This window comes from Sparus aurata, chromosome 8, assembly GCF_900880675.1.
Source record: "Sparus aurata chromosome 8, fSpaAur1.1, whole genome shotgun sequence".
Classification (NCBI taxonomy): domain Eukaryota; kingdom Metazoa; phylum Chordata; class Actinopteri; order Spariformes; family Sparidae; genus Sparus; species Sparus aurata.
The window spans coordinates 36,164,291-36,191,557 of NC_044194.1; the positions used below are offsets into that span (position 1 = coordinate 36,164,291).

The 27,267-nt window shown below is 39.9% G+C and overlaps 2 protein-coding genes across 3 annotated transcripts in view; one reads left to right on the top strand and one right to left on the bottom strand.

The window, feature by feature from the left end:
• Nucleotides 1-4,331, bottom strand: part of tango6 (transport and golgi organization 6 homolog (Drosophila)) — a 38,410-nt gene extending 34,079 nt beyond the window's left edge. Inside the window, exons 1-3 of the mRNA XM_030426048.1 lie at nucleotides 4,108-4,331; nucleotides 2,701-3,359; nucleotides 2,416-2,532 (exon numbers count right to left, since the gene is read on the bottom strand). Of these exons, the coding sequence (XP_030281908.1) occupies nucleotides 2,416-2,532; nucleotides 2,701-3,359; nucleotides 4,108-4,159 (828 nt within the window). The 5' untranslated portion in view covers nucleotides 4,160-4,331. The remainder of the gene's footprint in view (nucleotides 1-2,415; nucleotides 2,533-2,700; nucleotides 3,360-4,107) is intronic.
• A 2,544-nt stretch (nucleotides 4,332-6,875) lies between these two features.
• Nucleotides 6,876-27,046, top strand: c8h11orf24 (chromosome 8 C11orf24 homolog). 2 transcript variants are annotated; one of them, XM_030426578.1, is made up of 4 exons: nucleotides 6,876-6,987; nucleotides 9,844-10,100; nucleotides 20,339-20,349; nucleotides 26,207-27,046. In XM_030426578.1, exons 2-4 carry the CDS (start codon nucleotides 9,989-9,991, stop codon nucleotides 26,315-26,317), a joined length of 234 nt encoding a protein of 77 aa, XP_030282438.1. In that variant the 5' UTR covers nucleotides 6,876-6,987; nucleotides 9,844-9,988; the 3' UTR covers nucleotides 26,318-27,046. The 2 variants fall into 2 exon arrangements, with proteins under 2 accessions (XP_030282438.1, XP_030282437.1); XM_030426577.1 differs by having other exon boundaries at nucleotides 20,339-27,046.
• The last annotated feature ends 221 nt before the right edge of the window (nucleotides 27,047-27,267 follow it).

Here is a 27,267-nt window from a genome sequence, read left to right on the forward strand (position 1 = left end):
CTCATTAGACTTCTACTTAGCTACTTTGGAAAACAACGGTGGCAGTGACTACACAATCACGCAGTTAAGTGTTATTAAGTTCTCTCAAATGCTACTCAGGCATTTCAACTCAATTAAAGCACAAATTAATTCATTTTATTTGCATTGTGCCTTTATCACCAGAGCCATCTCTACACAGTACAAACACACACTAAAACTAGCTGTGTTCTCATAGTAATATGCTACTCTCATACTCATGTCTTCTAGAAATGTTTGAATATCACTGAATTGTTTTCATAATTATGTTATGCTGAAGGTTTTTTGAACATTTTTTTATTATTGATCAAACATTAATTACATCATACACAGTGTGCACAGATTTTTCATTTTTAAACCGCCCCTCCAAACAAATCCTTCTGACAACTCCCCTTCCCCAACACAGTCCATCCAAAATTGTACACATAGCACAGCATGGTCCCGGTCACAAATATGGTGGTAAACATGCATAAAAAAAAAAACAAACAAACAAAAAAAAATAGAAAATGGTCAACAGAGTCTCCCATGAGCATTCAACTAGTGTTACCTGGTCTAGGAAGTGCCTTCCAAAACAGGTCCTGAGTCCCACATAATCAAGGACTGGAGTCCATATTTGATCAAATATAACAATATTATCTATAGTCTCGAATGTCAGACATTTCCATTTGGCCCATATGCCAATCTCAGACTGTTGGTGGCTTATTGGAGATTGATTTTAACAACACACTTTTGCGTACGGCTGATGACAACATAGCCAGCAATTTTAATCTGTACTTGCCGTTGATATGTGGGTGCAGCATTCCTAACAGAAGGGATACTGGATCCAAATCCAGATCTTTATTAAAAATTCAAACTTGGCTTCAAAACAACTTTCACCCAGAAATCTTGAATATGTACACAGGTCCGTACAGTGTATATAAAACGACCAACCTACCGATTTCTTCAAGTCCATTTTAGATCTGAGTTGAGGCGATATCCAGAGACGATGCAGCAGCCTAAACTGTAGTTCTTTTGCTCTATTACATATGAATACATTACTAGCATAGCCCCATATACACCTTTCTCTGTAGCTTCATCTATCTCTGCCACCAGGTCTCCAGCCCACATTTGCAAGCTGCGTCATTTATTTTACTGGACTTGTAAAGGGCCTCACAGCAGCGTCCTGCTTTAAAACTATTGATACCTATTTTATAAATTAAGAGATTCTGAATAAAACTTGTATGAACCTAAAGTGTCTGAATTATATTTGAGTGAATATAAAAAGAAACACAGCAGTCACAGCAGAGTCCAGATCACATACAGACTCCTGTCTGTGGTTCTTCGAGGCAACAAAATCACTTTGGTTGATGTTGGGGAAAGAGCGTGATTTCAGGTAGCCTATATTAAAAACGTGTGTCTCATGTCACTACTGAGTTTTCTCTTTTAAACCAGACCATGATCTTTCCCCAACTTTAACCGGTCGGTGCCGGTGCAAAACATAACTGTAAAAGGTTTTTGGTGTTCACTATGATAAGAGAGCCTTTTTTGGCAGAAAACAAGTGACATATGCTGTCAGAGTCAGGTACATTAACAGCATTTACTCATTATGATAACAGCAATAATTTGGTCAGCATCATATTTCTTGCATAACACATTTGCTGTTATAAGTGACTCTCACACAAATATAATTTCATATGGGTTGAATGAAGGCTGGGCCTCAGCCTCACACGAGAATTTTACCATTTAAAATGTCCTTGAATGCCATTATATACACTATTATATTTCAAGCTGGAGAACAAATATTCAAACTAATGTCAGATGCCCCAAATCATATTTGAAAAATAAAACATGTCTTGCTTTAATATATCAACTAAATTCTATTTATTTTCTGTATTCATCATACATTTATTCACACACGGGTTTACATGTTTGTATATCCAGTCATTTAGTACAAAGTTCTGTATTTATTCTTAAATCATACGTGTGTTGTTTTAAATATTAATAGCTATCAGAATACAATAGAATGTGTGGGAATGTGTGTGGGCTAAAATGCACAAAAAGCCTGATTTTCCTTTACCGTAATTCGTCACGTTTACAGTCAATTAACTTATAAAAATATGTAATATCATTGTACATGATGAAATGGTGGCATCAGAATGTTTGCGGCCTAATTTTTCGACAGGGGGGCATGCCCCCAAACCCCCCTAGGTGGCTACTTTTTCCACCGGATGACTATTCAATGTCCTCGTGGAAAGTCCTGACTTTCAATCCTACAACTTTCAGTGATCACTTACTGAGTTTCTTAGCAAATTTTTCCATCATCAAATTTTGTTTGGTTAATTATAGTGCTGCCTGGTGCCAGATTCTGCTCCTCATTATATACTGAAAAGCATTTGCACATAATTTCCAATTTCCAATCACCTGTTTGGGTCCTCCTTGAAGAATCAGGAGCTCCTTGATAACAATTGGCTGGTAGACTTTTCCAACAAGGCTTTCCAGGGCCTCCCTGCAAGTTTGACGCTCCTCAGCACTAAGATCCTGCAAGAAAAAAAAGATTAACAGATGCCTATTTTTGCATAAATCAAAATAATTTTCAACAAAAACAACACTCTCACAAAACTGCTAAAGAAGGAACTTATTCAAGGCCTCCTGGCCTTTATAGCAGGCACTCTAACTGTAACTCCACCAAAAGCATTGATATGTTACCTTCCGCTCCTTTGTGCCACTTCTGTCTTCCTGGTGTGGTTGGTAGCCAAGCTGGCACAGTGCAGCCATCACATCACCCAGATGCCGAGTGAAAACCAATGTGGCCAGAGAAGACAGCTCTGTCAACTGCAACAGGACTTTGGTGGTGGTGAGAAGGCGGCATCCCACTGCTGTCACTGCCCCATTACAGACAAGTTTTTCCACCATTGCTGCAAATGCTGACCTGTGACCGAGTGCCACACCTACTCCAGGGGCTAAGTAGGGGCAGAGCCCCAGAGAAACCACAAATTGAAGAGCAGTTCCGAGCATCTTCTGCTGGGTGACACTGAGGACATCAGGGGGTAAAGGTGGAGCGTTCTCAGGGGTGCAGTATTTAGGTGCAGAGGCAGCTGGGGTCTGCTGGAAAACTTTGAGTTCAGCAGAAAGGTGTCGCGCTAAGGTGAGAAGAAGTAGGAGACACTCCTGGGCAAAGTCCCATGCAGCGTCATCTGTGCTGCTAGAGAACCAGTCTGCTGCCTCCATCACCTCCTCCCTCAGCCTTCTCACTACCTCAAAGCTAGGCTCACTCTGTAGCTGCTCCAGGAGAAAGGCTCTGTTGGCTCGCAGTGCTGCAGACAGAGCCTGTTGGTGTGAGGACGGAACATCGCGCACAGACGACTCTGCGGTTGGAAACACACAGAACATTGAATTGTGGCTCGTGAGTGACTAATTCTATGCAGAGTTGTTGATTGTATGTTTTCCAGTGCTGACCACTAGTTGTATCACACTTTCTGTTTAGTAACAATGTCACCTAACATCTTATCAACCAGGGATACCGACAAATGGATAGTTATCTATCTATCTATAATAAAGAGCGTAAAAATGCTCATGAAGCTTCAGCAGGTCCTGCGAATAGTGAGGGTCACTCAGTAATTACCTGTTATCTGTGCTGTACTGACATTGTGGTGTATCTCTATCTGACTGAAAACAATGACCAAAACAACAGTACTCCTGATTTTACACCCTGAAACTGACAAGATGACCACCAAGCATAATAATAATAATAATACATTAGTAATGCACTTTACATTTAAACAATCTCAAAGTGCTACAGGAAAAGCAACAGCAAAAAGAGAAAACATTAGCAAAAACACATAAAGGTCCAAAGCAACTTAGAGGTCACAGGATCTGCTAAAAAGGAAAGAAGCACTTACAGTTAATCTAACATTATTTCCATTTGTTCACCCTCGTCATCAACAGTAATACAATAAGGGTTGTGTCGCAAACTGGTGCACAGTTGTTGCTTTAAGCTTTTAAGAAGTGGTCTGTGATAGCGGCAAAAGACTGCTATAAACAGCAGCTCCTTATCAAATCTGACGTTCCCCTCAACAGAGAGCGTTATCCTCGGTCTGTTTACTATCTACTTACCGCGGAGGGGTTTCGTGAGAATATTTATCGCTGAGACGATCGCTGAAGTCATCTCCCTCTCACAAAAACAACGTACTGTACGGTCATGGAGGGTTTCCCTATAAAACACTTGTTATTAGTATGAACGACACCGGGCTTGAGACTCCGCTCTGGTGATGCTACGGAAAGCTAGCTCCATGCTCAAAGCAGCTTGAAATGGCGCTGAAATTAGACGTCACCACGCAGTGTCGCCAGGGATTATGGGATTGGCTGACGTTTTTTTTGTCTTTTCCATTCTTCATTAAACGAAGTACGAAACATACAAAGCCATTTGTACACAAAACAAAGTCATTAATACAAATCAGGAGAAGTTAGGAAACGGATCCTGGGGGAGTTCTCAAATAAATACCTTTTTTTTCCTTTTTCTTTTTTTTTTTTTTTTTAAATAAAGGAGCACAAATAATTCTAAATCAGAAATGGTTACAATGTTACGGAAGAGGATTAGGGCCACATGTGAATTTTTTTTTAGTTCTGACTTTAAAGTCAGAATTCTGAGAAAAAAGTCAGAATTCTGAGATTAAAGACAGAATTCTGACTTTTTTCTCAGAATTCTGACTTTTTTCTCAGAATTCTGACTTTAAAGTCAGAACTAAAAAAAAAATTCACATGTGGCCCTAATCCTCTTCCGTACAATGTACTGTTTGTTTTGCTTTTCAAAAAATTGGCTTTGGATACGGTAGAATGTTCGGATCCATGAACCAGCCATAGATCGTAACCTGACTGGGATCTCCACAGTCTTTTACATAATCAGTAACCAATTGTGACTCTTGGAACAGTGTTAAATAGTTAACATCATTTCTTAACCGCCCAACATTGAGTGTAATAAAAGACGTATTAACAAACAATTAAATGAATCATAAAATAAGTATAGTTTGGGTAAAACTATTGCCATACTATGGCAATAGTTTTACCATAGTATGGTAAAAGTGACACATAGTACACCAGTAAAGCTAACAAGGCCACGTAAACTATAGTTGCCTAATCAAACCACACCATGTGTAAAGTGAGTGCGTTTGAGGTTTATCAAATCTTGACACTAAGATAGTAACAGCTAGCGAGTGAAGCCGTTGAATGGTAGCTGGAACCTCAGGTAGCTGGAAACAGTTCAGGGTTCTCATTTATGAAACTGCGCAGAATCTACACTGGAAGTTTGCGTATGTACAAATGAGGAAACGTACATACGCTAAAACGTATTCTGTTATTGAGTTGGACGGTTCAGTGGATCAGACTGATCTGATGAGGCACAACATGACTGGAGTGTCATACCGGAGTGAAGACTGATAACAGATTCAACTCAAGTGTGTCACCATCAAGTTTTATATTGAGTTTGTTTTTTTGATTTTCTGACCAGCGAGTTCAAAAGTGTCAGTCTGACTGCAGGAGACAACTTTCTTCATTTATCTGTTTTAAAACACTTGAGGCTGAACATTCCTAAGTGTCGGTTTTCATACGTGATCACTGAATACAGAGGCAGATAATGAATCAATACATAAACACATTCTATGAATAGAAATGGTTATTGTGCCTCAGAGCAGACACAGTACACAGTCTAAATACACAGTACACAGTATAAACACAGACAGCTGCTTGTTGTTCATCTACAACTGTTTGTTAAACAAACAAAAAATGGAAAATCACAAAGGAAATTAAATCGACAATAAAGTTGTCTTCCTGTGAGGATTGACGTTGAGCGGCCTACAGTGTGTTATTCCTCCGTCAAGACCCAGTTTCAGTCTAGCACTGGGTACTCCTGCTAGTGAGTACTCCAGAGTGGTGCGCAATTACACACGCAGCACATCAGTTTAACTTAGGTTATTATGACTACTTTTGATTATTCCAATCTCTTGACAAGTTTTAGTTCTGTGTTATTATTTATTAATGGCATTTATGCCATCACATCATCTGACGTCTCTACAGCTGTTAAAACCGAGTGACAGCTGATCCAGCTGTGATCATCTGCAGAGGAAAGGACCTCTCTTTCGTCTTCCAAACAGATTTCCTCGGTCCTCTCTCCTCCCATGGTTCCTGGCGTCTGTCTCCGAGTCATTGGTGGGCGGGACTAAGACACAATGAAAGGAGGCAAGTGAGGGAAACTTGGAAGCAATTTAAGAGACATGAAGAGAATCGCCGGCTTCTTAGTCCCGCCCACTGAGGATTCGGGGAGAGACGCGTGGAAACCTCAGTAGGAGAGAGAGCCTTTTGCTGTGATATTTATCCAACTTTAAACATTCCTTAGAAGGAAACTGTCTTTTCACTGACATATAGCTTAATGTAGTAAACTGTACAAAAAGATGCTTATTTCACTGAGAGACGCTCAAAATTGACATGATTGTTTTCTATACAAAACATCAAGCAGAACTTGACTGAACCATGTTTGCCATAATATTTACTCAACGTCAAACATTCTTTCAAAGGAAACTATCTGGAAATACTGTTTTCACTGAAATATAGCTTAATTCACTTTACTGTGCAACAAGATGATTGTTTTGCTGAGATAAACTCAAAATTGACATGACTGTCTTCTACATGAAGTGGAACTTGATTTAAACGATGTTTGCCATTATATTTGTCCAATTTTAAACATTCCTTGGAAGGACATCTGCATGAAAAACTTGTTTTCACTGAAAAGCAGTGCAAGCTTCTTAATTGCAAGCTGCAGGTGGCAGAAATTCGCCAACGATTGGTCGACGCTGCAAGAAATTAAGCCGAAGAAGAAGAAGAAAGGAAGGGGAGGACAAGAAGGAGAAGAAGAAGTCGTCACGTTAACAGGAAGTGTTGAGTTCAGACTGGGCACTTGTGTCTGCTTGGTCTCTTTAATAAATCAGCTACAACATATCGCTGGTAAGTCTCTAAAGTCACAATTGTAGTTGGCATGTTAACGGTTGCATTTGATCATCCAGATAAGAAAGTTGCCCGTTAAGGCTTGGTTAGCTTGCTGTTACAATGTGGATGTTAGCTTACTGCCTCTCTGTGTTCAGGGGATATATGTTCATCACATAACGTTAACCTCACTTCTTTAACCCCATCCGGTACACCGGACACCTGCGCCGCTTGATACATTTTTCACTCACCATGAATTTAGCAGGTGAAGGTGTTGTATCTCAGCAGTCTGAGGTTGAACTGTTTGGCTACATGTTGGTGTTAGTACTAGTCGAGTATGGTGTTTGGGAAGTTAACAGTTTTACCCATCTCAACGTAAGTTGGCGTTAAGGACTTCAATAGTTGCAAGCTTTTACTGAGCCAATCGTCAGCGCCAGTAATCAATAATTCCGTGTTGTATTTGTTATTCGTTAGCCTGTTGACACAGCAGAGACACACTTTACCCATTTGGGTGTGACTGGTTCACAGCTGAGATTTGTTAGCGCGCCTCGACCCACTACACAGCTCTTTAGCTCAATACATTGGTAGTTTCTGGACCGTTACAGGCTCCACACTGTGATCGCTGGCTTTGCGTAACAGAAATTCCAATGATGACTTGACGTCTTGTTCTGTGAATCACCCGAATTAACGTTACAAAGCCACATGTATTAATGGAGTTTGGCTTTCTCTTTGAGGCCCTCTCGTTTTATTGGAAACTTGAGTGCTGACTCCGACAGACCGTGTGCTGTGTGTGTGTGTGTGTGCCCATAACTGTTACTTCTCTCCACGTAGGCAGGAGTGCTGACCTTTGAGTCCTGTCTGTTTACATTTAGGGCAGGCCGCCATGCAAAGTCGTGCTGAAGCTGAATTAGACCATTCCTCATCGTCTAATTCTACGAGCCCAGTGACTTTTCATATGAAATGCATACCTTTTGTTGTTAAATTCAGGTCTACATGGTTTGTACCATCAAAAGCTGACTCTGACTTGTGTGTGTGCCAGTGGTGGATCTAGACAATTGGTGGATCAAGCCATTTTGGCAGGTTGGCATAAGGAAGGTGTGGAGGTTCACAAATTTAAGTACATTCTATGTCTGCAGTTAACAGAACATACTCAATAATTAAAACCATGTTACTGTGAAATGGAACACCATGGGTCAGGTGTGTGTTTCCCTGTCCTCATCCCTCTCCATCACATTCTGTGAGGTTATTTGCCTTACTTGACATTCACATCTTTGTGATGTGACCATTGCACTTGCTCACATTGTTATGTTGATGCTGAGTTATATGTTGTGCAGCCCTACTTTCTATCCATCTTTGATCCTGTCACTTCATTTTCACAGTAATAAGGATCGCATTTATTCACAGAACTTAGATTGGAATTAATTTTTTGGTTTTTCAACCAAAGTACGTATTCATGAGGTGTTTCTAAAAGTTTTCTTTCTTCTTTAGGAATAAGTGGGACACATCCTTGAGTTTTTGATATTAACAAAAACATTCCACACTTGGCCTTTCTCAAAGGTTGCTGTTTGACAGCTATCTCTTTGTTAATGCATTTTGTGAATAATGTGAATAAATTCCTGATAACATAACTTTAACACAATAGTAAAGGTGACGGTATTACAAATTTTACACCAGATATATGTGAGAAGGGGGCTAAACCCGGAGTTACCTGGCTCATTCGTCAGTAGAGTTCCCACCCGTACCGTTTTTCCCAGAATTGTTCTCCTTTTTCATCAGCTGTCCCGGGAAAATATAAATCTCTCCCGGGACACAATTTGTCCAGTTTTGGTGGGAAAAATGTAAAACCTGTAGTCTAGAAAAGTTCCCATCAAAAATGTCTCTGTTCCCTTCCCGTTTTTAGTCTACGTCTACGTCATACATCCAATCACATGATGAGGTGCACCATGCGCGTGCCTCCATCCAATGCTCAAAGAAGTTTTAGCGTCTCCATTTGAAATGTGAGAGAGATGATGGACGAGGAAGGAGTAAGCAAGCCACCAGCGCAAAAAAAAACGATATACTATTTATAATCCTGACTGGGCAAAACTTCAGGTTGAGTTGAGTGGGTACAGCCAATCCAGGAGGACAAATTTTCCACCACATATGTTTTGTTTCCGGCGAAAATCTCTGTAAAGAATGAAGGAAAAATCACAATGAAAATCAACGCAAAAAAAAAAAAAGCATCAAGGTGTCGTATCAAACATTTGGTCGAGCGTCCCCTTTTTCCACAAATCCAAGGTGGCAACCCTATTCGTCAGAAGATTCCAGTGCATGCTCTATGGGCGCACATGGCGAAAGGTGCTGGTTATGTCAAGCTTTTTTGGCTTCAGTCACCACTGAGCAGCTTTCAGAGGACTGAACAGAGCCCTCCCTCCAACGCTGTCTCTTGATCCAACCCTTAGATCTATGGGGTAAACTTGCCAAAAAAAAAGATGTTGGACTTTTTCACATTGCCAGGAGATTAGTTTTTCATTTGGGTTATATTCTTTTCTTGTGTGTTATGTGTATCATTAAAAATGTGCTGGAGGAGGAGGGTAAGGTAGAAAGCAGCCGATCATATACGTCATCAGACTCCATCTTCAACTGATGTCACAGCATCACGTCTGAAGAGTGGCAAATATTGGTGTGTTCACCTGGGTGTTCATCACAGCTGATTAAAGCTTGACAGGATAAACACCAGTGACTACTGCACAGTAACAATTGATGCAGGAGTAAATGCCAATTGTACACATTGACAGTTAAGTCAAAAGCCCAAATGGGTTTTCCCACTTTTTTCTAACAGTATCTCTAATGGCTGCTGTTGACACCTGCTTGTGTTTGTGTTTATGTCTTGTGTAGGTTCAAGAATTGGATACCCTCACTTCCTCCTGGTCTCACATTTCATCAACTCCGTGTGTGTGCCCCTGTGTGTGTGTAAATTGTATCCTGCCGTATGTGAGTGTAGGTGTGTTTGTGTGTGTCCCCTCCCCACCACCAGCCCAACATGTCTCTGTGTCTCCAGAAGGTCCAGCAGAGTCCATGGGTATTGCTGTACCTCCTCTGCCTGCTGCTGCTCTACACTGACTCGTCCGCCTCAGTACCCACAGAGGATGAAGGTACTACCTAGCAGAGCTCAGACCACCACAAGCTAACTGCCCCATTGCATGTCTTTATTATCAGGATTCATTTATAAAGGAGCTGTAGCTACATGCTACAGCTGATTTAAAAAATGCCTTTGCAAATATGTAAATTAACACCTATGTCAATACCGCCATTATGAGTGTGCTTGGCTTGGAGCATCAGCAAGGAGCCAATCACCTTCAAGTTCCAATAGCTGGTGTTCCAGTCACCTTCCGGCTAGGTGCACACGCATTTTTATATATTCTCTCTCACACACCTGTCACACATCATGCCATGCCAAGAAAACATATCAACCACACAAAAATCATAGCCATAACAAAAGCTGCAGCATTTTTTTTTTTTATTGAAAACAGGTTCCCACGCATCCTGGAAAATAGTTGACCAATTTTCCATTCATGGAAAACACATAGAAAATGCAAGAACAACAAGCTTTGTTTTGTCCTTGAAATGTATTTAAACATTTTCCTATTTGTCTATCAGAGCTCCCCAAAACGGATGACAGTGTCATCTGAAAGAGTTACGTTAAGGATCATGTTAACGTCCAAATGGTAATGTTAGTTTATGGGCAAGAGTATTTTGATCAGGCTGCATGCTATGAACACACCCCAAGTCACATCACACAGCAGCACCTGCAGGTTGGGTGACATTAATGTAGGGGTTGGTTTCAAATGTTAGTTGGGCATTGTTCAAAAAGTTTGATGATAATGGATGGGACGTCAGGGTTAAAATTATGAATGGCAGCCCAACTGTATGCATGTCAAACACTGGCTAACGGTTCTTTTTTTTCACTTTGCTAGTATGGTCGCCTCAAACAGTGCTGCACAGTTATGGTAAATGGGCCATACTATGATATGAAATGTTTAAGTTCTGTAGCGGCGTGTTATAGTGGGTGGTGTATGCATTGATAAACTCATAACAGTAGTAGTAGTAGTAGTAGTAGTAGTATACTAGGTAAGTATAATGGAACTGTACATTTTTCTTTAAAGGAAACCAGTTAGTTGGATTTAATGATGTACTGTAATATTTTAAATTTGACTTTCTGTTAGTATAGGGGCCTGATCCTTGTCTGTCATACTAGCTAGATCATCACTGAAAATGTCCTGGAAAAGTCCATGAAATCATCTCAAGAAAAGAGTGGGAAGCCTGCAAAAGCAAAGGCTATTAACTACTGATTGATTTAGGATTTAAACCATATTTGTTTTTAACTTAAAGGGTAAGGGGACCCACCAATGATGCCCATGGTGCAGGTGCAGGGTTTCATTGACAGTTTAGCATGGGGTCTCACCAGTTCACATCACCTCACATCACACTAAACCAGGCGTCTCAAACTCATAGAGCTGGGGCCCACTGCTGGTATTGTTATCTTGTAGGAGGGCCACTTCAGCATTCCAGTTCCACAAGAACCCACAAATTTCTGATTTAGTGTTCTTTCTATCATTAACAGAATAATAGAGTAGAATATGCCTTTATTGTCACGTTACACATGTACAATTTACAAAGTAAGACAAGCAAAGTATACCAAATTAAATGTATATTCAAAATATATGCATATATACTGTATGCAGTAAAGACAGAGGTAGCAGCTTTAAAAGTGTAACTGTGCAAAACAGTGGTGGTGCAAGTATGTCAACCGCTGCTGCAATTTCTGTGAGTGGGATTGTTCATTATTGGGGGGTGGATGGAGCTCACTGCCAGGGTAGAATCTGTTTCTTAGTCTGTTGGTGGTGGATTTAATTGTCCTGAACCTTTTGCCTGAAGGCAGCAGTTCGAATAGGGAGTGTCCAGGGTGTGTGCAGTCCTTACAGATGTTGTTGGCTTTTTTCTTTAGCCTGGCAGCATAAACAGCGTCTAGTGCAGGATGCTCCGTCCCAATGATGTGCTGGCTTGCTTTAACCACATGGTGCAGGTCTTTGCTTTCAGCAGCCGTGCAGCTGGCATACCACACTGTAGCACAGTTGGTCAGGACACTCTTAGTGAACTCCTGTAAAAGTTGACCAACAGTTTCTGTGGGAGCTGGGCCTGCTTCAGCTTCCTGAGCAAAAACAAGAATATTAATATTAGTGTATATATATAATATACTACATTTAACAGTTCAAAACTTTTGTCCATATAAATAACTTATTTAAAGTAAACCTTGCACTGCCTGAATACTCTTGTACTATCACATTTTTGCATTTCTTCACATATATTCTTCATACATGACAACAAAATGCAAACAGCAGTTTCCATGCATTTTTTTGTTGTTGTAGTACTCGCAATAGTGCATATCAACTTACGATGCTGCAGTCGAGCTACATAGCTTTTTGGTAAATCTAGCTTGTTTGCTTGTATGCTAACTCCACTGTAGCTTTGTCTTTATGGCTACTGGTTAGCAAAAGTGTCTTTCAAGTGATCGGGCAGTAATAACGTTATTTTGTGTTCAGGACGCTCTGAAGTGGTTGAATTGGTTTAGAGAAACGTTAGAGTAAGTAAGAGTAACGTTACTCATGCTTCAGAAAGGCAGCATGGCAAAAATGTTGCGCTGGGTAATGATTAGCTGGTAACTCCGTCTACTGCGATGTGAGGAATATTGTTTGTTACTCTGGATATCTACAGTGATCTGCATGAGGCACTCATCATTGTAATGTAGTTGTATTGGTCAGAAATAGAACAATCAGTGCTTATGCTCTTGTTGTTGTTTTGAATAAGCCGTCTTGTTTATCTGGCTTCCTCTGTTACCGTGGTTACAAGCCTGCTCGTGCACAGCAGGCTCCTCAGTGGGGAGGGGCTTAGAAGGCGGGGCTACAGCAGCAGAGAGGAAGAAGGAGGGACCTAGGAGCTGTATCATTCAAACTTCCTGACTAAGTCCACTTTTTTCTCAAAACTCCAGACTGCAGCTTTAACATGAAGTAACAAGTAATGAAGAGCAATAAGTATATTGACAGATCAGCCACACACACACACACACACACACACACACACACACGTGTACAAACTTGCCGAGGCTGCTTTTGGGGAAATGACATACTTACATTAATTTCCTGGAGACTTACCCTAACTACTACTTGCTCAACCCTTAACCTTTGTCAGGTTCTTACCTGAGTGATCAAAACATTATCTAATTATAATCACTTTTGTTTCACTTTTTTTTTATTTTATTGAGCAAAATAACAATCACATTGACTCAGTAGGCTTCACAATCTGTACAGTGAATAAAACCCCTTTCCTTAGATCCTTGATTCGACTGAGAAAAAACTTGCCGGATGGAAACAAAAAAAAAACTTTAAACCAAGAGAAAAACGATGAAAGAAACCTCAGGATGAGCCACATAAGAGGGATCCCTCTGCCGGGACGGACAGACATGAAATAGATGTTGCACAACAAGATCCCAGTTGACAAATTTCATTAATGCTTACCTGCTCCATGGGTCTCTGATTTCTGATGGATGTTCTCTGTCATAACTTATCTGTAAGACTCTACATAGTGGGGGCACTGTTGGAAATGTGTCCCCTTACTCTTAACATCGTTACCTGAGTCGATATAAGAGTTCTTTGTTTTGGCCACTAGATGGAGCCAAAAGAATGACTTATGTGATCATCAAATCTCTTGAGAGAGAGAGAGAGCGACACATGCTCACAGAGGTTTAAGTAAATTTGTTGATCGGTTCACCAGCTGCCATCAGAAAGCAGGTATAACACATAGGAAGACCACCTTCAGGGTTACATACAAATGTTAGGCCAGCAAAGTCTGTAACCCTGGCAAGGACAACATTTGTCCAAAGCGAATCACAGTAATTCATACACTGATGCTGGTGGCTGCCATGCAAGGTGCCGACCAGCACATCAGGAGCAGTTTTGGGGTTCAGTTCAGATCAGTATTTTGCCCAAGGACACTTCGGCATGCAGACCAGGGGAATCGAACCAGCGTCTGGAAAAACTGTTCCTGGATTATTGCTCCCTATTCTAAGCTTCAGAATTTCTAAATGTTAATTGGTCATTCAAGGATTTTAATATTGTTATTCATGTCATTTGAAGCAGGCAGCCAGCGCAGCAAAAATGCTCCTCACTGTGTTAGAAAGCGTGGGTCAGTGCGGTCTAGATGTTGTCAAGAGCATGGCATGAAGTAGGGCATGTGACTGAACACACACTTCTGCCTCCAGGCCTTTATGTCACAGCCTTTAAAACAGATCTGACCCAAGTGCCTTAAACCTGATCCAAACCCAGACATCTGCAACCAGATTTTTAAAAAAGAGTATGAGGCAATATATCCAATTGCATACATGTATATGATCACAAATAACCAAATGGTAACGGTATACTATGCAGGATTTTCATTAGGTGGCTAGTAACGAGTTACATTTACTCCGTTACATTTACTTGAGTAAGTTTTTGAAAAAAAAAATACTTCTAGGAGTAGTTTTAAATCACTATACTTTTTACTTTTACTTGAGTAGATTTATGAGAAAGAAACAGTACTCGTACTCCGCTACATTATGATATACTGGGGGCCCCACAATAAGCATTTAAATTAAAAAAAAATTTAAATACCTACAAAATCAACAGTACATGCTACAGTTTTGAAACTTTCACCAAACTGTAGCCCCAATACTGCTGAAACTTTAGTCCACTTAAACTCATTACAAATTATGAAGTCCATCACTCAGTTCTTTTTAAAACCTCTCCTCCCACAATTTTTGCTCAATTGTCACCAAACTTGCTAGAGAGCATCTTCAGACCGCCCTCCACAAAACTTGTTTCTCGGATTTTTGATTTATCAAAAATTAAGCCTACAGTGCATCAAAATGTTTGACTGTAAACAGTACTGTAAACATATACTATCAAATTCTTGCTAAATACATTTTCAATCTTCCTGAAAAAAATTGAGAATATTTTGGAAGTCATGGTTGATGAAGTTTGGCAAATATCAGAATTTTATCTCAAAAACTGAATTTTTGAGAACATTTTGAATTCTGCTCTCATGGGAACAACTGGAGTCAATGTAAGACTGTCATTTTTAAACATCAGATTTTCTCTTATGAAGCAAAACACTTAGAGTTAAAAACAAATCGCCAACATTTCCATGCTGTCAAGATGCAATTTATGTATTATCAGATTTTTGTTTAGGTAAAAGAATTTCTGACATTTTGACCATTTTTGAAATCTTCCTTGACAACAGCTGCCTGGACAGTGAGTCCCTGAGTCGACTAATGCAGCTACACAGCTGGTCTCACTTCCAGCCAATTAGCTCAGCGAGTTAGGAGCTGGTTCTTGGTGTCAAGGGTTGTGTGTTCGAGACCCAGCAAGGGTGATGATGGTGATGATGAGGACGATGACAGATCCAAATGTCAGATGTCCTCAATATGAAACACAAGACAATTGTCCTGATGGTGGCATCACAGCAAGCCTCTAAATTAAATAAAAACAAATAGCTTGGACAGGACCATGGGTGAAAGCTAACTGAATTTTGCATAAAGGTCCAGTCTCATGCCAGATTACTTCAGCTGTAAACCCAAGCCAATAGTCCTGATGGTTGCGCTACAGCAAGTGTCTAAAGTTAAAACTTTGAAAATTCATAACAAATCAACCTGCTAGAACTTCACACTTTCATCAAACTGTAGCCCCAGTACTAAAGAAACTTTTGTACATTTAAACCTATTAAAAATTATGAAGTCCATCACTCTGTTTTTTTTAAACTGTAAAACGTATGAAGACCTCCCACAATTTTTGCCTCCAGTGCATGAAAATGTTTGACTGTGAACACTACTGTAAACATATAGCCTACCTGCAAATAAATAGATAGATAAATAAATCTTCAATGTTCATGAAAAAATTGAACATTTTTTAGAGTCATGGTAGATGATGTTTGACAAATATCAGAATTTTACCTAAAAAACTGAATTTTTGAGAACATTTTGAATTCTGCTCTCATGTGAATAATTGCAGTCAATGCAAGCAGCATTTTTAAACATTAGTTATTCACTTATGGAGCAAATGAATCATTTTTAAAAACAAATTACCAACATCTCCATGCTGCAATATGTGTATTTTCAGATTTTTGTCTTGATAACTGAATTTTTTACAGTGGTTTCAAATCTGCCTGCACAACAGTGAATGGCTTAATTAATTTGTCAAGCCACTGTTATAATGCCACTTGCCAATTAGCTCAGAGCGATAGATGACAGTCTTTGGTTCCAGAAGTTGTGAGTACAAGCCTCAAGTCGTCCAAAGTGAACATTGTTGTCAACTGTCTTGTCTTCCTATTCTCCTGTTTGTTGCTCAGAATTGCCTAATTTTGCCAAAAAATAGCCCGGACCAGAGCCATCACTGCGCAGCAGCTATAATTTTGATTTTGCCATTATATTTCATCTTAAAAGCTATTTACTTGGTGTCATTATTTCAGCACAACCTCACATGTGTGACTGTACAGTTATTTTTTTATTTTGACATACTGTATTAACACAATGGACCTAAAATCACAAACAAAAACATGAAATCCGAGTAGAAAAAGTTAGATTTTTTTACTGTGAAAACCACAAATATGTTTAACAAACCATTTTTATTTTTATTTTACTTGTAATGCAAATATAAATTGTTGTTTATCTAAATTTGTGCATACATTTAGAAAAATGTACAAAGTTATATGTAACTATTTACATTTAAATGCAGGCAATGCTCAGGTCTGCCTGTGCTCCTTCCAGCTGAATAAATAGCTGGACTGCCTGCTCCACATTCAGCTTCTCCTCATTATTCTGACTCATTAAACAAAAAAACGACTCCACTACTCACTAAACACACTACACCAAACACTACATAACACACTAACTACACACTCCAAACATGCTAAATGTCACAAATCTCTCAACTCTCACACACACCGACCGTCGTTGCATGTCAATCATCCGCCTAGGTCCCTCCCACAACTTCCTGTTCCTCAACAACCAAACTTGCTGCTTGCACACATTCGTGACAAAAGTCCGTTTTTACCGTTTCTTCCTGCACCAGAAACAAAGCAAACGTGACGGCAATGTTCGCGAAAAAGCGTGGCGGACATTATTTCCCCTAGGTCCGGTTTTGGACGTGCCGATGCTTCCGGTCCGTCGAGCCGCTAGCTACACGGCCCACCTCCCGAGGCTAGCTACATCCACAGATTCCGATTCCACTTTGTTGTCCGCGCATCTCCGGATCTCCTCAGACCAGAACAGACTCGATCCGGACTCGTTCAGTCTCATTAATCCACAACAGTCAGTTTAGATACACAGAACAGAACAGAACGAGACCGAACCGCCGGCAAAATCCCGGTCCAGCTCGCGCCGCTGCAGGTATAAATCTGCTTGTTTCTTAAGGTGGGGGGTCGCGGTGGGCTCTGCAGTGATTGGCTCTGGTGCGCGCGTGGCCACGGTGTGCAGTGATTGGCTCTGGTGCGCACGTGACTGTAGTGGCTCCGGTGGACAATGCTCGTGGAATTTGTAAAGCATTTATGAAATAATTTATTAACGGTATCATTGCAGTCAAAACAAATGCGAAATATCACACCACTGAACCACGCAGCAGCCATGTTGAGGAACACACACACACACACACACACACACACACACACACACACACACACACACACACACACACACACACACACACACAGACAGACAGACAGAGGTTACTTGTATTTATAGATAGATGTTGCTATGAGAAAATGCTTCATCTTATGTGTCTATAGTTATGCTTATTTGTTAAATGTAGTCAGCAAATTCCCCTCAGCTGTGATATAATCATGCACCTAAGCACAGTTGTCATCATAATAATTAATAACTGTTGTAATTGTATTGTATTATTATTAGGCAAGACTTACTATAATGTACCAGATAGACAAAGTTCAAATGTATTTAATGGTGACATTACAAGGAAAACAGAACATGATCATTTACAGTAAGACAACATTTAGGCTCTTCATCTACTCTTGATGAGTCACTGTGTGATCGTTTGAAGTGAAGCAATTACAAAGTATCCAAATTTGAAGTTGTTATTGTGACAAAGCTGTCACATTCTGTTGTCTCTGAATATGAACTGTCTGTCTGTGTGTGTATATCTATCTATCTATCTATCTGTCTATCTGTCTATCTATCTGTCTATCTATCTATCTATCTATCTATCTATCTATCTATCTATCTATCTATCTATCTATCTATCTATCTATCTATCTATCTATCTATATAGATAGATAGATAGATAGATAGATAGATAGATAGATAGATAGATAGGAGGAACACCCCTGGCCTCATATGGAAAGCATGTTTAGTTTACAGACAGTGCGAAACAGCAGTTACATTATGCGGTGTCTTCTGTGTCTCCCAAAACAAACGGATATTTCAGCATTCAAAAACTCAACGTCACATCACTGAGTGATTATTTGGTGAAAATGTTTGTTTCTGCATGTTTTGTCACAAACACACAGTTTATGAGAGTTTATGGCCTTGTTCTGCCTTATGCTGAGCCACATGCACAGAGTTTATGGGCTGTCTTATTCTAGTTCTGCCTGCTGAGCCAGGTGAAAAAGTAGAGAGGTTTGGAAATTTGTGTTACTGTAATTTATTAAGTAAATATTGAATTTTTTTTATGTACTTTATTATTTCATTGATTTTATTTTTATTGAGGCACTTGAATTTATCCGAAGATTATTTTATTTTAAGGTATTATTTTATCATTTATTAATTTAATTAATTAATTTTATTTTATTATTTTATTGATGGGATGAACACACTCTACTCTCTGTAATTTTGTCTGATTGAATGGTCATTAACAAATAAATCAGATGATACTCAACAGTTACTCAGTACTTGAGTAGTTTTTTCACCAAGTACTTTTTTAGTCTTACTCAAGTAATTATTTGGATGACTACTTTTTACTTTTACTTGAGTAATATTATTCTGAAGTAACAGTAGTTTTACTTGAGTACAGTTTTTGGCTACATAAAAATGTAGCAATAGGGTCTCTGTCTATCTCAATCTGGCTGCTCTGTTCTTAGTCTGTTATGTAAAAAGAGCTGCAAACCTGTGTGTATGTGTGACACGGTCGGGGCTTAGACACACAAACACACACAGGTAGTACCTCTTAGTTTATTACCTCTTTGGACAGAAATGACTCATTTTTGGGCAGCCAAAAATATCAAGATGTCCTACTTTATCTGGCATTTTGCATAATGCAAGCCAGCATGCTTTTCTGAACAATATTCTGTACAATGGAAGATCCATTACAAAAGGGAATGGTTTTTCATGTGGTGGCCACGCACAATTGCTCTCATATTTTCCTTCCTGACTGATTCTTCTCAAGTTTGGTGTTCTGTTAGTGCCCTTGTCACTACTGGAAGCATGAGGCGGTACATGCGGCCCAATCAGGTTGCACAGGTAGCCCAGGTCCTCCAGGATGGCACATCCATATTTGCAGTTGCAAGGTTTGGTGTGTCTCCAAGCAACGTCTCAAGAGCATGGAGGAGATACCAGGAGACTGGCTGTTACATGAGAGCTGGACAGGGCTGTAGAAGGGCATCAACCCAGCAGCAGGACCTGCTCCTTTGGTCAGTGATCCTCCTGTTCCAACATGCACTAACTGTCAGAACAGGACGCCGTGGGGGTGGCATGAGGGCCCGATGTGCTCTAGTGGGACCTGTACTTGAATTCCTTCATCAAGATCTAGTGTGTGATTGAAGTGTTCCCTTACAAGGCAGACAGATGATAGCACATTTAAGTGTCAGTACTACATTCTTTGTACTCCAAGATTTAGCGCTAAGGCTGCAAAGGATAGGAGCAAGAGGGTTGAAATTTATGGTGCATTGTCCTGACAAAGTGGAAGGTCCCAATTGTATGTAGACTATGATTATGAATACTGCAGACAACAGTATGTTCTCCTTTAAAGGTAGCTACAGTACATACTAAAGGTAAGAAAGAAAAAAAAAAAGTATGGGATTTGGATATTTCCTCGTTTCCTCTCCTCCCATGGTGCCCTTGCGTCTCTTCACAAATCCTCATTGGGAGGGATTAAGGTTGTGTTCAGACCAAATCAACGCAAATTATTTGGCGACTAGATTACATACAAAAAAGACTTAATTTATTATGCTTAATTGTTCCATTAAAGAAAGAAATGTATGCTCTGCATGTTTGTGAATAAGAATGTTTTTTTAATTTTGCTTTGATCATATTTTATAATTGAGTGACGTCATTAATGGAACTTTTTTTTTTCCCCAGGTGATGGCAGTGTAAGTGAAAAGGCAGCAGTTAAGGATTCTTCACAGACTAATGCCACTCAAGGAGCAAAATTGACATCACACAAGAATTTGGAATTCAGTAACAAAAGAAATGTCACAGCAGCATCCTTAATTCAGCCCATCCCACCTACAATTGGAAACCACTCATCCACAGCCTCACCATCCAATCAGCAGCCAGTATCACCAGACATGGTCACCACAGGCTCGCCCACACAGACTGCTCATACTGGATCAATTACCAGCACTGGTATTATTACATCCACAAATGCAGAGCCTGCATCACCAGTGTCTACTACAACAACCACAACTGCACCAGTGTCTACTACAACAACCACAACTGCACCAGTGTCTACTACAACAACCACAACCGCACCAGTGTATACTACATCAACCACAACTGCACCAGTGTCTACTACAACAACCACAACCGCACCAGCGTCTAATACAACAACCACAACCACACCAGCGTCTACTACAACAACCATCACCACACCAGCATCTACTAAAACAATCACAACCGCACCAGCGTCTAATACAACAACCATCACCACACCAGCATCTACTAAAACAATCACAACCACACCTCCGACTACTACCACAACAACACCAGTGTCTACTGCTGCATCAACCATAACCAAAACAGCAACAACAACAACAAGATCTACAGCAGTAACACCACAACGCCCTGCAACAACTGAAAAATTAATAGTTACACTTACAACTGTTGCAATCACCTCAACTACAGGTAAAAGGAAGTCGCTTCTGCCTTCATCGTCAGCTGCTACGCCACAGCCAAATGTCCCAGGTACTGGGGTACCACCAATTCAAACCACCTCTTTACCCGCAGGGCCTCCTACCTTAACTGTTACCAGTACCATTACTCATCCTACCAGTCGCAACAAGCTTGTTGCCTCGGGTACACGGGTTGCAGTGGTAGAAGTAGCAGGGGCTACTTTGACCAGACAACTGGTAGATACAGCATCTTTACTCGCTGTCCTGCTCTTTGGCCTGCTCTTCTTCTTGGTCACTGTGGCAGTGTTCATCACACAGGCCTATGAAAGCTACAGGAGGAAGGATTACACCCAGGTGGACTACCTGATCAATGGCATGTACACAGACTCTGGGGTGTGAGGGGATAAGCACTACTGGTGGAAATAGTTTTTGCACTTGGAGTCAGACTGTAGAATAGAAGGTCGACTGGATAGTATCACAGTGGTGCTGTGAATTCACAAGGTGATCAATGCTGCTGTTCGACAGTTCAGGGAGAAGCAGAAAGGGACTAAACTGCCCGGTAGCTCACTGAACTGACTCTGCAGCAGTCACTGATCTGTTTCCATCATAATTGTTCCACTTAATGCTCTTGTCTTTCCAGCATCTTTCTTTTATAGTTTGATATGAAAAGTTTGGCTTTCCATATTTTTTTCCAAATGTTGAGAAACATAAACAGAGGTTACCCGGATGTAACTCCCGTTTTATGAGTACTTGCCTAGCCCTCTAACAGGGTTTACAATTGTGCCACAACAGAATCTCATACTACTCGTCAGTCCAGCAGTTCTTTCTAGGGTGGCTGGAACAATCGGGATGTGTCTGAGGTGGTAGAAAGCTCAACAGATGGCCTAGTTAATTGAGGTTTAATTTTTTTTTTTTTTTTATAATCTCAGGCTGAAAAATTTAAAAATCTGATTATTTCAGTTATTGTCCCTTTGCAGATGAATGTAGTCACACAGGTCTAGTGCTCATTTAAAACTAGCACTGTCACTATTTCAGTAAGTCAAACAGGTCATTCTTTCAGGTTAATGTTACACAACCTGTATAGCTTAATGCACTTTTTCTTAGGGTCAAATGAACATTAAATTTTCAAATACAAGTCACAGCCCTTTTAAGGACCAACGCATATTTGTGTATACTATACCTGAGATGTTGCTTTCATTTTCTAGTGAAGGATTAGTGACCTATTTCGCTTTGTAGAGTGCATACCTTTAGTTGGTACGCCAGAGAGACAAACTACTAGTTAAGTCAAATCATGAAGTTGATGATTGTTTCATCATGGCAGACTGTTCACATTAGCTCAGTGTTTTTCTGCCAGGTATAGCAGAGGCCTTGTTTATGTTGTCTGGATGGCAACCTTTTTGCTTGGTGATAAAACAAACTGCCTCAATCAATTCACACTGAGAATTATAAGTACAAAAACGATCCCTATTACACACTCCTCCTTTTTTCAGGAACTAGATCGACAATTTCAAAGATATCCCATCAGGCAGAACAGCAGTGAGGTCTTCATTCTGCCCATTACAAATCAGCTGTACTAGCCCTTAATCAATTCATGTTGCACCTTGGACTGTTTGTACTGGTGAACAAAACAATACATAACTTTTGCACTGAAGCTTTCTGAAGAAAACATTTCAATACAATCCAAATAGTAATGGTCTGAAGATGTTGTTAAGACAACATGCTAATTCACATTAACTTTAGTTTAACCATGTGGAACCTGACTGACAGTGATGGTATGTGCGGACCTTTATATGTTGCTGTAATAGCATTTTGGTTGTTGCAGCTGTTTTTATTTGTTTAACACATTTAATTTCATCACAGACACAGTCCAATATGTTTTGAAATGTTTTATTTGCTGTGAAATCCAGTTAAGTGCATGTGAATATGCCATGCAGTTCCTTTACATGTTCCAGGATAACTTGAGTTTATCTAAGTACAAAGCTGCATGGTTTGCTGGATCAAAGTCCTGTGCTTGTTTGACGCAACCATCCACACCATCCTCCTTCCTGAGTGGACTATTCTGCTCTTTATTCTCATTTGACTGACTTCCTCCTTTGATGCCATAATAATTACTATGACTGCTAGAGGTCACCACCTGACAATAAAAGTAAATATGGGTAATCCGTAATAACCTGCTTTCACTGTTGTCCTGTATGTTCAGTCTTTTGGACAGGCTCTTTTTGTTTTAGATTCAACATATGGTTGCCTGGCTCGCCTCAGGGGCTGATGCTGTATCATCATCTACCATCTGACAATCTCAGCCACAATATAGAATGGGTTCAACTAAACGGAACTTGCACAATGAAGTTAAACCTCCGATACGGAGACCTCGAGTGACATTTAGATGATTTTCTAGATGTTACCGAAACCAGGTTTGGTAACTGGTTAACAGCAAATAAAACTTTCTCAAATACTGGATTGTTTAAGATTTTTTTGCTTTAATTAATATTTCATCTGTTTTTTGGTGTTGACTTTTTTTGCATACATTTCCAGCAGTGAATCATGGGAGCATGGGCATACTAGATTGTTTATTTTTATATATTTTATATTTTTGCTCATAGCATATGGAATTTTGAAAGCTCAGCTATTTTTGAATATATTAGCTTTTATGTCTTCTGTAATAATCCACTGCCAATTCTTGTTCATGCCGACTCATGGGTTATATCAAGTCAATAATTCTAGTCCCATTTCCAGTTCATCCACCCTTCATCTAGGTAAAATGTGCCTCACTGTCCATTTTCCATAATGACAAGTGATATACTGTAGCTTATGAGAAAGACAGCTAGGAGAATAATATTTTTTTAGCTCTCCTAATTATGAATCACAGTTCAGAGCTGTGGAAGTTGTAAGTGTAATATGAATGCACAGATAACGGTTGTCTAAAAGACTCGTTGTGTTTTCCATCTTTTACATGAACAATGTATGATGTTAAGGACAGATGTTCCCATAGCTCCTAACATTTTTTTCTCCATTCCTGGTGTAAAAATGCTACAGACTAAATTACTGTTGCCTTTCTGTCTTCTCTTGACCAGTTTGTATTAGTTTTTTTTATAATTTTTTTTTACTCCTGATGCGTTCATAGTTGATGGACAATCGCCAAATATTCACTGAAGCACATAATTATATGATAAAGCCAAGGGAATCATAAAGCCATCATCAATATGAGACTGACTGAAAGAATGACATGAACTGTCCTCCACAACACGAGAGGAAGAATTATGAGTGGATCTGAAAGCTTGCACATGTTTTCAAATAAAAAAATAATAATGTTTATAACTGTGTACATCTGCAGTATATACTGTAAGCATTGGATTTTGACCTATAGGTTAGACCATAATCTTTTTTGTATTGGAACTGACATTTTTGGGTTAATTTTTGATATTAATATTTTCGAATGTGATGAAAAACTGTGACTGATTTGTATTTTCCTCAAAGTCTTTTTTTCTCTTGTTAATAATCTAAAACAGTATTGAATGTCTCATTTAAAAAAAGCTGAGACACTCAAATTTGTTTACGAGGGTATAAGAGGCCTGCAGTGCTGAAGCATGGAGCAGCTTTGTTTGCAATCATTTTTGTGTTATCTCAGTGTTCTATGTGATGTTTAGAGATTTTTAGCTCATTATCTCAGGAGCAAGGTCTTAATCCCAATATCTCAAAAAACAACCTTTTGTTTTCTAATGAAAACTGAACTTTATACCATAGTTCAGAGAAAACAGGAGCTGTAACCTGCTAAACCAGTTGATCTTTGATGATTTTATTTGTTTTCTCTTGAGAAATTTACATTTATTCATTTCAAGAAAACACAATATTTAGCCAGTTACTTTAAAGGTCCCAAGATGTGCAAGGTGAGACATCCATGTCTTTTTTTGATAACAAGTCTTGGTGCTATAAAAAAATCATTGAAAGTATCAGTCCACAGGAAATGCACACATCCCATAATCAGAAACTGGGCCTTCAAACCAAGCTGTCAGGGCTTTTGTAAACTTGTGATGTCACAGTGATGTCACACAGTCACCACCCTCAGCAAATTCTATAGCATGGCTGTGTTTGCAAATACACTGGCAAATATGATGTGGAAACAGAGTGGGCTGTGCCTGCTCAGGCTTGTGAGAGCTGACCAATCTGAACAGACTGGGCTTTTGAAGAGAGAGAATATTGAAGAGACAGGCACTAAAACAGAGCATTTAGACAGAGGGGAAATAGAGGTCCCGCAGCAGTGGACACTTTAAGAAATATAATGTGTTTTTTGAACATTAAAGTTCGTAAACATTTTCTCATAGACACCCAAAACAGAAGTATGAACTTGAATGGGGATTATATGGGACATTTAAGACAAATTAGTGTTTTTTGTCTCGACCAATGTAAATTTGTGGCTTGCTTGACCATTCAGGAGAGATGAAGAAGACTCAGAGACACAGATGACTAACGCTGAGATAGTTTATAGAACATGGCCATGGAGGAGCAACATAACATCACGTCTGTCTGCACAGAGTGTTGCCATGATAATCCTAACGAGTCTTCCCAATGTCCAAATAATATATTACAGTTTCAGGAAGCCGTGCTTCTATACTTGGTTATCTGTTTAACAACATAGCAAGAGGGTGATGCGGAGTCTCTCCCCTCTAGCCAGGACTAGGAGGTAAAATAGGTCAGAGACACTTAGTCTGTAAACATAGAACATGAATAGATCAAAGGCCTCCTTACGAGGTTTACGCAAACAGTTAGCTTAGCTTTGGCTTGGTTCGTCAGACATCTGTTCTGTGGACATATCTACAGTAGATGTGACTATCTAGGTTGCAGAGACCATGAGATTGCACAATCTTTTCATAATCGATGTCTGCAGCAGAGAGGCGCACCTGCTGATCATCAATTCATCAACCTCTTCTATAAAATCCAAATCACTTCTCCACTCTGGTGCCAGATTGGTCAGTCCCATATGTTGATTATATCAGTGCCACTTGCTATTGTATTAGCTATCTTGGCTAAATGGTTTTAAGTTTTTATGATTTTTCTTTAGCCGGTGTATTTTACAAACTGGGCTTTGTTTCATGCTCGTGCTTTTTCCCCTTGTGTGCAGAACCTCCAGCGCCTCTCCGTTCTGCTTCCTGCACCATCGGCTCACCATGCAGCCACCAGACAACCTAGCCTGCCCTCCTCATCCACTACTTCCACAAGAACTCTGTCCTGAAATAAATTCCTTTAAATCTGATTTCCAGCCTCTGGTCTCTGCATTTTGGGGTCCAGACAAAACCCCTCCATAACAGAGTTGGAGGAAAAAAAATGATTTGGTGATGTAAACATATAGCAGCTTGTTCGTATTGTGCTTCAGCAAGGATCACACATAGTACATGTGGTACACACGTTACACATAATAAAAAGCCTGTGTGTATGCAAATGTATTCAGATAGAAACTATATCATTGAGCCCCCCTCCTTGCAAATAGATGCTTTGTAAGACTGGGTTCAGAGTATTACTGCAGATGAAGGCAAAGAAGCGCCTGCTCTCATTGGTCGGCGCATGGCTCCACGACCCAACCCTTCCTGCTGCCAGTTCCCGCTGTATATCTTCAGGCTTGCGAGGCATCAGTCTACAACAGCCTAGTAAAACATGAAATACTGATCGCTTTGATACACTTTTTGGTGTCACCCTGCAGCCGGCCCTGCATTAGCTACAGCAGTTTGTTTCCTGACAGCTGAAATCGTGAATGGAAATAATTTAAGCACTGAGTTTTGACTCGTGTTTACTCTTCATTGCCACCATGACCATGTGACCATGCCCACACCCAACTCCCCGTCCTGGATTTCACCCATTCACATCTGGTCACCCTAGTGACATTACTGTTGGGTGTGCAAACTATGGGTGAGCGATCTGGCCTAAAACTTATTCGAAATAAAAGAGATACTCCACTCAAACATGATTCTGTCTCTGTTCACTCTATTTGTCACTGCAAAGGAACACATCATAATAAAGGATTAATTATTTATGTTTATGGCTTCAATTAGGAAAAAGAATGAGGTATAGGCCTTCATGTGTATACAGGGGAGTAACCTGCCTGATAATGTAGGTTAAGAACAGATGTAATGTGAGTCATTCTGTGTTAGACAAGCAGTATAATAAGGCATCTAAACAGCATTTATT